Source organism: Perna viridis, chromosome 5, assembly GCF_037379345.1.
Source record: "Perna viridis isolate PV_CMFRI_1.1 ecotype Kerala chromosome 5, ASM3737934v1, whole genome shotgun sequence".
In the NCBI taxonomy this organism is placed as follows: domain Eukaryota; kingdom Metazoa; phylum Mollusca; class Bivalvia; order Mytilida; family Mytilidae; genus Perna; species Perna viridis.
In genome coordinates, this window is record NC_142449.1 from 16,103,524 (window position 1) to 16,117,132 (window position 13,609).

At 33.6% G+C, this 13,609-nt stretch overlaps 1 protein-coding gene across 2 annotated transcripts; it reads right to left on the bottom strand.

The window, feature by feature from the left end:
- Positions 1-3,988: 3,988 nt before the first annotated feature.
- LOC148616249 (uncharacterized) lies at positions 3,989-8,086 on the bottom strand. 2 transcript variants are annotated; one of them, XM_088583115.1, is made up of 2 exons: positions 6,709-8,086; positions 3,989-5,301 (listed from the first exon to the last, which is right to left on the bottom strand). In XM_088583115.1, the coding sequence occupies exons 1-2, from the start codon at positions 7,908-7,910 to the stop codon at positions 5,085-5,087; spliced, it is 1,419 nt and encodes a 472-aa protein (XP_088439241.1). In that variant the 5' UTR covers positions 7,911-8,086; the 3' UTR covers positions 3,989-5,084. The 2 variants fall into 2 exon arrangements, with proteins under 2 accessions (XP_088439241.1, XP_088439242.1); XM_088583116.1 differs by having other exon boundaries at positions 6,864-8,030.
- Positions 8,087-13,609: the final 5,523 nt, after the last annotated feature.

The following is a 13,609-nucleotide window of genomic DNA, read 5'->3' on the forward strand; positions in this document are numbered from 1 at the left end:
CGATGTGTCAAAATGACAGTATAGTAATTGTTATGGTATACCTGTCTATATCTTTATTCTCAAACTGCCAATTTACATTGGTACAGAGAAAATCAACAAGTACATAATAATAACAAAACAACCTCTAATCAATTACCTTTAAGGTCATTAAGGTTCCAGAGGCAAGTTAGAAAAAAAGTCACATTGTTTTAATTTAGCAAAAGTCAAGGACGCTTATTTAGTCCAATTTAAAATCCTTTGCATCTAAAGAATGATTTCATTCCCTACCATAAATAAATTTGTATTTCTTGTTCTTATATATGGATCCTTTATAGTTCCTGGGCAGAAGGATATGTTGGTCTCATATGTCTACCTTCTTAAAATTACTGCTCCTACAGTACCATTTTCAAATTTTGATTAGAGGATCGATTACAGGTGTTTTGTCATCAGATATCTAAATATTACAGATGGTCTGTGCACACGACCAGCTTACAAAGGCATTTCTCGGAAGATGACGAAGAAACCAATCCCCCTCGCCAACACATCAGAAAAAAAAACAAAAACACAAATTTTGAAGAAAGAATTTTAAGGTGCTCAGTTGTATTGGTGTGATGAAGACTATTTAAAATGACATCAGCAATTCCTTAATTAGCAAAAAATGCAAAAAAATTGATAGAAAAGTACTTTAACCCTGTTGTTTGTTGTTAAATATGTACTTATATATTGAAATAAAAACTTCCTTTCACAAGGTTATATTATAGATGACCAATTAGCACACTATAAGTGGAAACTCAACTTTTGCAATGACTCTGGGATGAAAACAAGAGGCTCCCAGTAGCCTGAATTACCTTGTTGAATTTTGCCTGTCAAAGGCAATAAATTAAACAAGAAATTGTCCAACAATTTTGATTCAAGAAGTCTTTGGTAGGACTTATCACAAGATCTTTTCAACAATTGAAAGTTTCTTTCAATCTATCAGTCTTCAAGACATTGACTGAAAACTATTAAAAAAAAAAATCATTTTTCCCCTTTCAAGGGCAATAACTCTTACAAGGAGTCTGAAGACTTTTGTAGTCCTAATAATATGGGTCATTTCAGCTATTGAAAGATTTTGGATAAACCTAACGGTTTGGGAGATATATTTGTGAAAAACTACTGTCTGACTCCTATGTTCTATTTTTAGTAACGGCGGCCATGTTTTTTGACAAATCAAAAATCCCCACATCAGTTCTATGCAGTATACCCCAAAGAACATCCATACCAAGTTTGGTTTCAATTGGTCAAGTAGTGTCAGAGGAGAAGATTTTTGAAAGAAATAACATTAAAAATAGCAAAAATCGTTGAAAAAGGGCAACACTTTTACCCATGTCAGAATTCAGCTATACCTAACAGTTTTGGAGATTATATGTGAAAAACTACTGTCTGACCCCTATGTTCTATTTTAGTAACGGCGTCCATGTTTTTTGACGAATCAAAAATCCCCACATCAGTTCTATGCAGTATACTCTAAGGAACATTCATACCAAGTTCGGTTTCAATTGATCAAGTAGTGTCAGAGGAGAAGATTTTTTAAAGAAATAATATTAACAAGTACTATCTTTAAAAAAAGATGCAGTAAATTTTTTTCTTTTTACTTATAATTTTCATCAGGAAATAACGCAATACATGCAATTTCAGTTTCCTTTTTCGAACCCCACTAAGTAATCAGTAATTGGCCAATCTGGTAACAGAATTTTGATGAGGTGACTTGCGTTTACATGGAAGAGCGTCTTTAAGGTCAAAGGGTAAAAAGCGAAACTATACCGACTGTGTCGGAAAAATAGCAAAAATCATTGAAAAAGGGCAACAACTCCAACATGGCATAACGGATTAAAACCAAAATTTGACCGGAGATAGATCTCATCATGCTGAACACTTTTACCCTGTCAGAATTGAGCTAAACCTAATGGTTTAGGAGATATATTTGATTAACTACTGTCTGACCCCTATGTTCTATTTTTAGTAACGGTGACCATGTTTTTCGACAAAACAAAAATCCCCACATCAGTTCTATGCAATTATACCCCAAGGAACATTCATACCAAGTTTGGTTCTAATAAGTCAAGTAGTTTTAGAGGAGAAGAGTTTTGTATAATTGTTAACGACGACGACAATGGACACCAAGTGATGGCAATAGCTCACATGGCCTTTGGCCAGATGAGCTAAAAAAAGTCAAGCCAATTGAAATTCATTTGAAACCACTCCAAATTTTTTTCCTGGATCTGCCATTGCTCCTTGAAATACGTGTACAGCATACCAGAATTTGCAATATTAATACAAGTTGTAATTTTACACATCCAGTAAAGCAAAATATTATTTTTAAACACTCCAATTTTTTTTGCAGAATTAAAGACTTAAAATAAGTTTTGGCAATATTTTTTTTTTTTAAACAAGCCCCCACCTACCTAACAAAAAAATGTCCATACAATTGGATTTGTTGTTTTGAATAGGTTTTATAATAATTGCATGTATGGTATATTTGTAAATCAAAGTGCTGATAGCACTGGCGGTCGTTGATTCTTGTGAAAATTATAGCATGAACAAAATATCAAAGATTATATGATGTTTAATAAAATTGTGATCATCAGTTGCATTTTAAATACTATTAAGAACTGCCATTTTTTATATCTATAAACTTGTAGTCAATCTATACTACTGATCTAACTTCACACACATTTGCATATTTTGTTTCATTTCACCTCTTTGTCTAATTTTAAATCTATCAAAAAGTTAATGTGTATTTACGTTCAAAAGCTATATTAACAGTGTATTCATCCTACAGAATAATATACTTAAACAAAACCAATAACAGTTTAAGAAAATAATTTTCTTAACACAAGATTTTCAAAAACTAGACACTTTTATCAATTTGAATTTTCCCGCCTACCAGTAATTTACTTGGTTCAACTCAATGCTCTTCACTTGTTTATAAATGGTGCAATATTAATAATAGGATGGCTAATTTGACTTATAAATGTGTTTAAATGAAAATATTTAACACATTTTGTCCTTTCAGACACATTACTACAAGAAATAAATTCCTTAAATGTAAATTTATTACTAAATATCTTTCAAGGCCAAAAAGGAGTCCCTCAGATTTTTAGTTGATATGAAGACTAGATCTTAATTTTATTTGCATAAATAATAGAATATTATTGAGCTGATAAATTGCAAGAAACATATTTACTGGTTATAAAAGAGGTATTGAATGATTTGAAAGGAATTACATTTGGACTATATTTTTGTGCAGTGTTCAGAAATAGTAGTGAAGTTCCAGTGATGGACCGGTGACTGGTGACACAAGGTATTTTGATCCTGAAGGATCAAAAACCCCAAAATGTCCATGCAGTTTGATTGGCTGTTTCTAATAGATGATGGATTGATATGTACCTTTTTGTTTCAATGACTATTGCTAGGGATATTTTGAATATGTTAGAAGTTAAATTGAAACAGAACTTAATTTGTTGCATGCCAATAGTATGTTGTCACTCATATTTTTATAATCTGTAAATTGTAGTTTACAGAGAACTAAGCGACTGGTGTTGTGGAGGCATTGTTGCAATATTTATCTTTTTGAACTTCGAGTCCTTTGACATAGTCTGATGTACCCCTCTTTATCCATCTACAAGTCATACAAAAACTCAATAAATTGTTTGGTACACTGTGCGTCTTCATGGAAGGAAGCTCCCTTTTCTTTTCTTTTGTCTTCTGTTTCAGAGTAGGAAACTCACTCAAATTCTAGAAAGTCCTGAATACAATTTGTCAATAAATTTACTATATGGCTATAAAATTTTTGCTAAAATTAGCCAGTCTCGGGCTGGTGGGCAGGCTACTATTTCTAACTCTGGTTATGGGGCTTATAACACCAAAAAGGGGACAAGCTATCACAGGCTTCAGTATTTTCAACACATCTTTTCTTCACCATTTCTTTTACCATTAAAACAGATATTATTCAAACCAATTCAAAGACTTAACATCTAATCATTTAATTTTCACTAATACAGTACTCTTATCATTATACTTTAAGGGTTATGCATCTATAATATATGAATAGATGAATAGATGAATCACATAATTGACAGAAATCAAATAAATATATAAAATGATATTTAACATTATGAAAAACTAAACTGAAAAACCGAAACACCCAAAACCTCAATGATCATCCTTAGAAACCAAGGGGTACTATATCACCTACTCCACGCTACAGGTGACAGAGGCACCCCTGGGTTTCCAAAGATGCACAATAATAAGTGACAAAATTCAAATAAAATTGAGTATAACCTTAAAGGCAAAAATTGATTTACAAGTATGTACAACTGGAGAGTTAATTACACTTTAGTACATGCATGTCGACCCTGGTGGTTCACGAGTTTTATATTTGATTTGTATTATTAAATATCATTTGACATCTGTTCTTGATCCAAATTAAAATGTTTTAGGTTATTTGTGATTTCTGTTGACATCAATTATCCTCAAAATTGTGCCAGGAGAAAAAATAAGATGTAGAAATTAAGTGTTTAACAGATATGATCTGATACACACACAAAAAAAAAGAAAGAAAACTGAATACAGCATGTCACGTATAAGTCAATTCTTATTTTCACTCTCAGTGATGAACTTGAAAGCAGACTTACTGTGTATAGAATTATGTAAATCAGTTAAACATACATAGCCAACATAATACATGTTATATCTTATACAAAATTTTAGAACATATATAAAAATAGATATGTGAACTTACTACTGCTTGTCTGAAGATTTCTTGCAAAACTGAGATGAGGTCCGGAGTATCAAACACAAGTTATCTTTGTAAACTTTCTAGACCAAATTGTTTCAATTGTCCAGGAAAAAAGATTTCAAATTGAAAAATGCTATAATCAGAGATAATAAAAATGAGAGCGTAATCTCTTCATTGACAGGCAGTGTAATTCTCGTTTTATGTTTGAAGTACTAATTACTTATGTACTAAACTTAGTATAAATGAAAATGAAACATAAACGGTACAATATTAATTCATATTAAAAGAAAAAGTACAGGCACATTACAATTTAGGTGAAAGTTACTCATTTAGAAGTTTTTGGTGGTTTCAAAAACCCTATATTTCTGAGATATCGAACAATTAAAGGAACAGATGTCAGTGTGATGCCAATTCTGACTGGGGCAAAGACTTTATGTACAGCATAGGCTATTACAAATGTACTGGCACCAGTGGTCAGTTTGGACTGAATTATGGACTGGTCAAATCCTATCTTTGTCAGCAGGGCTACCATATCAATCCCACTGAAAAAGAAATGAGTGTAGTTAAGAAAAGTAATAACAGAAATTGTACGAATTGGTTAAATTACTATCCTGTGGGTGAACATTAACTCAAATTTATTTTCCATTTTATTTTATAACAAGCACATTGGTACAAATCCAAGAGATGTTATATGCTTACATAATATTGTTATAAGAGTTTTAGGTCACCTCATTAAACAAGAAATGGAAATAATCCAAAATCCATGCCAAATGCTAGTACTACTGGTACTCTGATAGAAATTATAAAGGTAATTAAAAAATAAAAAAATACTTATATCCCCCAATTAAATTTTATAAAAAAAATTTTTATCTGGCAAATTGTCAAGCTATTAAGTAAATGTTGCCTACAAAAATAAAAGTCATTTATCAGGATATGTTGTACCTGCTTTAAATCACATAAATTTATCGTATTTAGTAAAGGTAAACTGACTACAGGAGGTCATGCATCTATACATAATGGACAAACACCTGTGATGCAGTTTTAATACTTGCATCATTAACTCTAATCATTTTGGATTGGCTAATATTCATATGACATCAGTAAATATAAACTGAAGTCATTCTGCAGGTAAAAGATATGTTATCTACTTCCCTAATTCATTTCCCCTTTGTCATTATCATACCACCATAAATAAAAACATAATACTAACCAAATTTAAACAATGACTTTGATGTTCTCATTAAAGTTTTGTTTTTTTTGAGAGGCAATCAAGCATGCTAGCCAAAGTACAAGACAGAATGGTGACAACCAGGTTATCTTGGAAGTGATAAATCATCACGTCAACATCTATTTCAAAAGTAATACAAAGAATCAATGAAATTAATCCAAAAAAAAGAGCAAAGATATACTCCTAAAATCACCTGTATTTGTAACTAAAAGCAAAGTTTAAAATTTAAATTTTCTTGCCCCATACAAAAAGATTGGTTACATACGTGTACAAATATATACTGTAGTAATTACTCTAATTAAAACCTTATTTGTTATGTACATGTATTTGCAATGCAAGCTTTGTCATCACTGGATTTCAGAAAGAGCATGTACCAGTACTTGTAAAGTACTCTACCCTCCAAGTATAACATATATTTATGAAACCAATACAATTACATAAATTATCAAGCTAGAGGTGTATCAAGAAATTCCAAAAAAAGGAGGCTCTCTCCAATTTATTTCTATGTATGAACAATCCAGCATACATGTAAAATGGGACCACCACCCTCCAACTGGGTCAGCATATACAAACAGTCTGAGAACATGAATTATTCCAAGAACATTGGTTTACCATATAGTGGTAATAATTAGTTCCCACAATCTATGACTGCAGGATTGAAAGTGATACACAAATATCATTATTCAAATAATTAAAATTGAACCATATCATGACAAAGTACCTTGACACAGCTAAATAAAAGCTTCCAAGAGATATTAGGGATATCCCAACATGGAACACTATTACGGTTGAGCCATATTCTTTCACAGCCCTTTTTAAACGGTCCTTATTACTTAATTTAACTGGGTTTGATTGAGAATTTTGATCTCTACCAACCTCAGAATCTTGAGGATTTGATGAAGTTGAATAGCTTCTTTTTTGATAGAAATTGGTAACAGCATTTCGAATTTGAGCATCTTGTTCTGCCAAGACTTGCGCTAAAGTTTTCCTTCCACTGCGAACTCCTGAGAGTTGATCCTTACATTCTCCGAAACTAAAACGCTGACAGTTTTCTAACCACAACTGATATCGTACACAGTCATCACCTTGAATTCCTTGGGGGCTAGGGTGGTAATTAAGATCTTCTATTTCGGTGTTTGATGTTGTCTCTCTTTTCTTAGACTTGTAATTTTCTGCTATTTGTCTTAAGACTGCTTCCTGTTCTGCAAATACTTCAGATAAAGTTTTCCTTCCCTCTTGTATATTTGCAAGCTGTTCCTGGCAGTTGGGTAGGTTGAAACGAAGGCAGGTTTCCATCCACAAATCTAACGTGCAGTCATCTCCTTGGATTCCCTGCGGATCTGGTGCATCATCACTTAGTAAAGTTTGGGCCACCGAATATTGTTGTTTACCTGTGTGAAATTGTCTGTTGGGGTGGCTTAGACTTACAGCACCATTGATATATTTCTGCATCAATAGTCTACCATTTCCTGGTAGATTACAAGGTGATTCATATTGTTCATGGGTAGTACTGAATGGTTCAGGAACATTACTTTGCATACATCCATGTAAATTTAAGTTACCACTGCAATTGAAAGCATCAACATTTTCATACTGTAATGACCGAGTAGAACATTGTTCGTTCTGCAACACGTCAATTAAATCATCATGACCTCCTTGAATACCTTGAACACTCGGTCCATGTACTGAATAATCTATTGCATCTTGTAGAGCTTTCGTAGAATCCTGATACGATAGATTTTTCAACTGTCCCTGAGCTCCCTCAATAGAAACTGAATTATTGAATTTATCCATCTCTTTCTTACATGCATCTAAATCTTTGGGTTTCAGTACCTCAGCAGCTGAAGTGCCAAGGAGCCTAACCTGTGGCCGCGGGATGGTGACAACTAGTTTCCTCAGAGAAAACATTTTTAAATGGTACATTTCAAGCAGTTAGACATGAGAATGGGATGTTATCAAAGTGCTGTGGGTTTATATGGCTCTGTTCCATAAATTAGGACATCGTATTTCTTGGCGATCAAGGTCAGATAGACGCTCCGGAGAAACGTGTAAATTTTTTTCTAATAAAAGCGTTTTGTTGAGTATCAAACTTTCTATCAGCTGTTAGGAACGTGCACATGTTATTCTGAAATTCATCCAGTCGTAACAATTACAGTTTATGAATTGACGTGAAAACTTGTTTTGTTTACTAATATATGTTGACCTTATTTTTATATTCGTATGAGGTTTTCAGCCTGGGATGTTTTCAGTCCGGGATTTAGATTGTCTATTGAAATATCACGTCCCGAACGCACATGGGACACAGTACTCAGTAGGCAGATAGGGCGTATCCAGAGATTTTGAAATGGAATTGAATGCTGAAAAATTTGAGGGTTTAATTTGTGAAAAAAAATCAAGCATTTATGCAAAAAAGTTCCAAGTTTTAAAGCGCACACACCCGGTACGTCCGCGCCCAGGGCCTGATTCAGACACTTTTATGAAGGGGAGATGCTAGCTAGGACATTATTTGCCATTTATTTGTCTTATGGCAAATTTTCCGATAAAAAGAGGGTACCAGCACCCCTTCTTGATCCGCCACAATGATGATTGGGGTTTTTACGGTCTTGACTATCCTTACGGATCTCGCACGACCATCCCTTACGGGGATTCTGTTAGTAGTTCGAGGTAGCGGAGCCCAGCCTTCGGGATACCCGACCGAAGAACTCAGAGTATGTCCTACTAGGGGCTGGGCTGCTCTGTTGACGCTCTGGCGTACTCCCAGACCCAACGTGGGTCCGAGAGCGTTTCCCCACTCTGTTTGGGAATACGTCAACGTGCAGAGTGTGATCAGCCACAAGCGCCTGCATGTGCATTTATATAGACGCCAAGTAAAATGGCGGGAAATTAAAATCACCGGCTCAGCTTAGAGTGTGAAATATCTTATTAAAACACGTGTTAAAGCAGACGTGCCAAAGTAAAGAAGACCATAATTTTGGCCTTCAAAACCACAAGCACTTTGTGCATAGATATTTGTTTCTCGAGAAAAATATTTTCGTCTGATAAAAATCGTATCTTTGCCAGTTTTGTTTTGCATTTCTTTTTGGCCCATTCATTGAATGCATGATTCCACTATCTGTAATAACGAAATTCTCTTCCTGAAAGTTAATCCCGGAATTTTATCACGTCGAGCAAGCTGTATAAATATTTGTGCTATATTCAATATTTTGTATGACAGAAACCACAAGTACTTAGCCCGGGACACACAACGAAGCAGTACTTTCTGGAAATAAAACTGACTGGTAATTTAGTGAAATAGCTTATTTTGTCGGCTGTCATCATCTAGTTTTTTGTTGTTAACATTGTGTCCAATTTATTGAACTGAACACTTTAACGAACGAATATTAAAAGTTTATCTTGGTGCTCCAGTTCGTGATTAATTGCACTAGCTGAACAAGATCAGCCGATTGATTTAAACGACGGTGACTGAGTTACCGGTCACGATATGAGCCCGGGATATGAAACAAGATATCAGTTAGATTTCAAGTCTTTTATGATTGATAACGCACCCATAACTTGACAATTAAACCTGACTTGCAATTTGACTGGTCGTGCCGCTGGAGAGCAACATGCTACCCATGCATCCGGACCTGAAGTCACTCCTGTTATGTACATATGCAGATCCCGTGTCTGTTTTAACGTTCTGACCATGTACCTTGATTTTGATAATTGATGTCAAAAATGTATTCTGTACTTTTTGCCTTTATCTTGTTTCTCTATTTTTTTTTTATATTGAGGCACATTTTAATGGGGATGAGAATATAAATTTTTCGCATAATTAATGACTTTTAGTAATGGTTTTTTATTACTCAATATTTTGGTTCATTTGAAAGCTTAGACAACATATAAATGATTTTGAACGTATAAGTACGGTATTTGAACAAAGAAAAAAGTTGGAACAAGTATGGACTCTCCATTCAAACATGAAACAGCACTGGATTTTGATTGAGATTAAATATTTGACACAGGAAATAATCTCCAACACGACATATGAATATCTAAATGAAAATGAGGAGGGTTGCAGGGTCAGAGAAAATTCGGACTGTCATTCTACAAGCTTTGTAAGATGTATATGAAAGCCAGGGGTGGATCCAGACTCATTGAAAAGGAGGGGTACCAGCCGGGGTTCCTCAGAAAAAAGGGGGCTAAGACATTTACCATTTTTTTACACATGAAAATGACAAATTTTCCAATAAAAAGGATGGGTGCTACCCCCACCCCTGGATCCGCCACTGAAAGATACAAAATGTTGGGTATAGATACACATGTATCGTACTTTTGTAATTATGTTTTTTCCGAATTCCTGCGTATTTTTCTGATAATGTCTAAGAATCTGGTCGAGAACTACCATCAGTAGTATTGCTAGACATTTTCTCCCACTATATTCGGCATGAAAGTTAACCTTGATGAAATCACCTCCATATACGTTTTGTTTTGATTCATTCGGATCAATGTCTTCTATCAACGTGCAACGACCTTGCAAAGTTAACACGATTATGACGGTTCCAAACATGCAGGTAAATATTCTCCCAGGACATTAACCTTGTGCTTGTTGTTCCTTTGTTTTAATACCGATTCGTCAACCAGTGCATACCAATTACTTCCCAAAAAGGACGTTAGTCAAATTTCGTGTTATTTTGTTCATAGAAAAGTGCCATCGAGTGAACGCTTTATATAAGCAAGGCTTTATACTCAAGTCTACTTAAAACATCATTCTTGAATATGTCATGCGTCCTTTAAAAACAATTGCGACAAAACCGTAATTGAAACTGAAAAAAAAAAAAATACATAAATAACCCCCTAATGGTTGAAAAGACCTTGACTTGCAATCTGGAAAAAATATAGGGTAATATCAAAACCCAGTTCAATACTTCAGCTTATACCAAATAAAAAAGACAAGAATAAGCTATTTACACGAAGCTTACATTTTACATTTATCCCCAATCGACTCAAGAAATGACTTCCAAAATAAATCACAACCATAATTTAGTGGGAATGGAACCTTTTGGTTCATTATAATTTTACATGTTTTTGCCCAGAAACAAGAAAATGATCATGCAGTTTAGACTTTTTCTGAAACAGCTAGTGATTGCAACCCCATATATTAGCCCCATCTTTCTTTGTGACGTGAAACCTTGTTATATATTATTTCATAGATCTTGAACTGTTACTCGTACACAAGGAAAGTGCAGAATTTTGTGTTAAGAAATCCATGTGTAACGTAACAAGTCCCATACACGCCTAGACCCGTGTCACCGTCATATGTTAGTGAGCACATATAATAAATATTTTACATAGCTTATACATGCTCTGTTTAATACATCTTGTGACATTCATTTAGAGATTTGCGGAGCCAGCATGATACGACCGCAGTGTTTGCACAAGTGTGGACACAATATTAGTTTATGGCATACTTAAGCATAGGAACTTGCAGCTCATTATGGACACAACTGGTTTTGATACAATATAACACAAAATTTGAACTTTGATTTCAAAATCTGACAAAAAATATGAAAGTATATTTTTTTTTGGAATGTGGCCTAATTTTGTACCCCTCGAAGACTACCCTGTAAAAAAATATCAAAGCAGAATTTACAAAGGAACAGGTTGACATCTGAATCATAAATATCTGACCATTAATAATTTTTTTTCTTTCAATTCTAATGACTTCAACTATTCCACCCTTCAAACCCCTTATATCCAAAAGGGGTGGGGGCAACCCCCCCAAAAAAAACCAAAAAAAAAAACCCCAAAAAAAACAACACAAAACTAAAGTTCTGTAAGCACTAGAGATTTTTTATTCAAAATTGAAGCATGAACAAAATATCAAAGATTACTTGAAGTAAAACAAAACTGTGATCATACATTTGCATTTTTCATATTTATTTACTACCGATTTCTGAAGTATCAACTATCAACTATAATTAATAGTAAAATAGTATCAAACTTCAAACACATAAACAAATTTTGTTCCATTTCACCTTTTTCCAAATGTTTTAAGTTGTCCAAAAATTATTTCGCATTTATATATATAAAAAAAACCTTACTAACAAGAGTATTTATCCTACATTGTAGTTATACTCAAATAAAACCAATTTCAGCTAAACAAAAAAAAAATCCTCCATAAAAATAATACTTTCTAAAACTAGACACATTTATCAATTTGAATTTTCCTGTGAAATTTACCTCGTTAAAATCACTGCACTCAACTTCCTGTTACCAATAAAAGGATGGAGATTTTGACCGATACAGCACAATAAAATTTTATTTTTTCTGCAACTTGTAAGATGTTAAGTAATAAATTTGCATTTAGGGAATTTATTACTTAGTGATACAACTGTAGGTGTATTAAATGGAAGATGCTAAACACATTTAATTCTTCTTGCAGTTATACTGCAAGAACTACATTCCCTAAATGCAAATTCACTACTTAGTGATACAACTGTAGGTGTGTTAAATGGAAGATGTTAACCACATTTAATTCTTCTTGACACATTAATGCAAGAACTAAATTCCCTAAATGCAAATTTACTACTTAGTGATACAACTGTAGGTGTGTTAAATGGAAGATATTAACATTTAATTCTTCTTGACACATAACTGCAAGAACTAAATTCCCTAAATGCAAATTTATTACTTAACATCTTTCAAGTTGCAGAAAAATAAAATTTTATTCTGCTGAACATCTGCTAGAACAAATTAAATGGTCATAAAAGAGCTATTGATAGATATTTATAAAAGGAATTTGGAATATATTTTTGTGTAATGTTCAGAAATAGTAAGGAAGTTCCTGTTGTGAACCAAGAACATAAGGTACTTTGATCCTGTAGATCAAACCCACCCCCAATGTGTTAAAATTTCAAAAAGATTTAATACGGTTTACTCAAGTTCTGGTAAATAACCTAAAGTATACAGACGCCAATAACGATGACCAGATAGTACCATCATATGACTGAAATTATTTTTTTGGTTGTACAAAGAATGGTAAAAAAAAAAATCAAGTTCAGCATATGCTAAAACTAGTAATTTTTTTTCTCCATGATAAAGGTACACATCATCAATGTGTATACAAATATTGTGCAGATTTTGAATGATATTGGTTAAATAGATGACACAGAGTAGCCTTGATACCTCTTAAGGGAGTCAAGCGTCCTTAGCCTTGATACCTCCTGAGGGAGTCAAGCGTCCGTAGCCTTGGTAACTCCTGAGGGAGTCAAGTCCTTAAGACCTGCTTTCACTGTTGGTGACACAGATTACTGTTAATTTGGTGGATTCTTATTTTAGTGTAAATATTTATCACCCTATTTAGGTCTGCAAAATACCTCTAGGTTTCCTTATCTTGTCTATGGACTATATTTTGCGCTTTTGTTATATCTTTCATTGTTCTTCTATATTGAATTGCATTGCATTTCAATGACTGCATCATTCTATTTTACTGTGCACCGTAATACAAATAATTTTCATTTTCATTTGTTCTCATTTTGTTCAGTTTCATTTTGAATTAACTCATATCGTTTCTCCTCTTTTTGTTTTGCAACTCAAAGATAACCATCATCATATACTTATGGCAATCTTTTGACAATAAC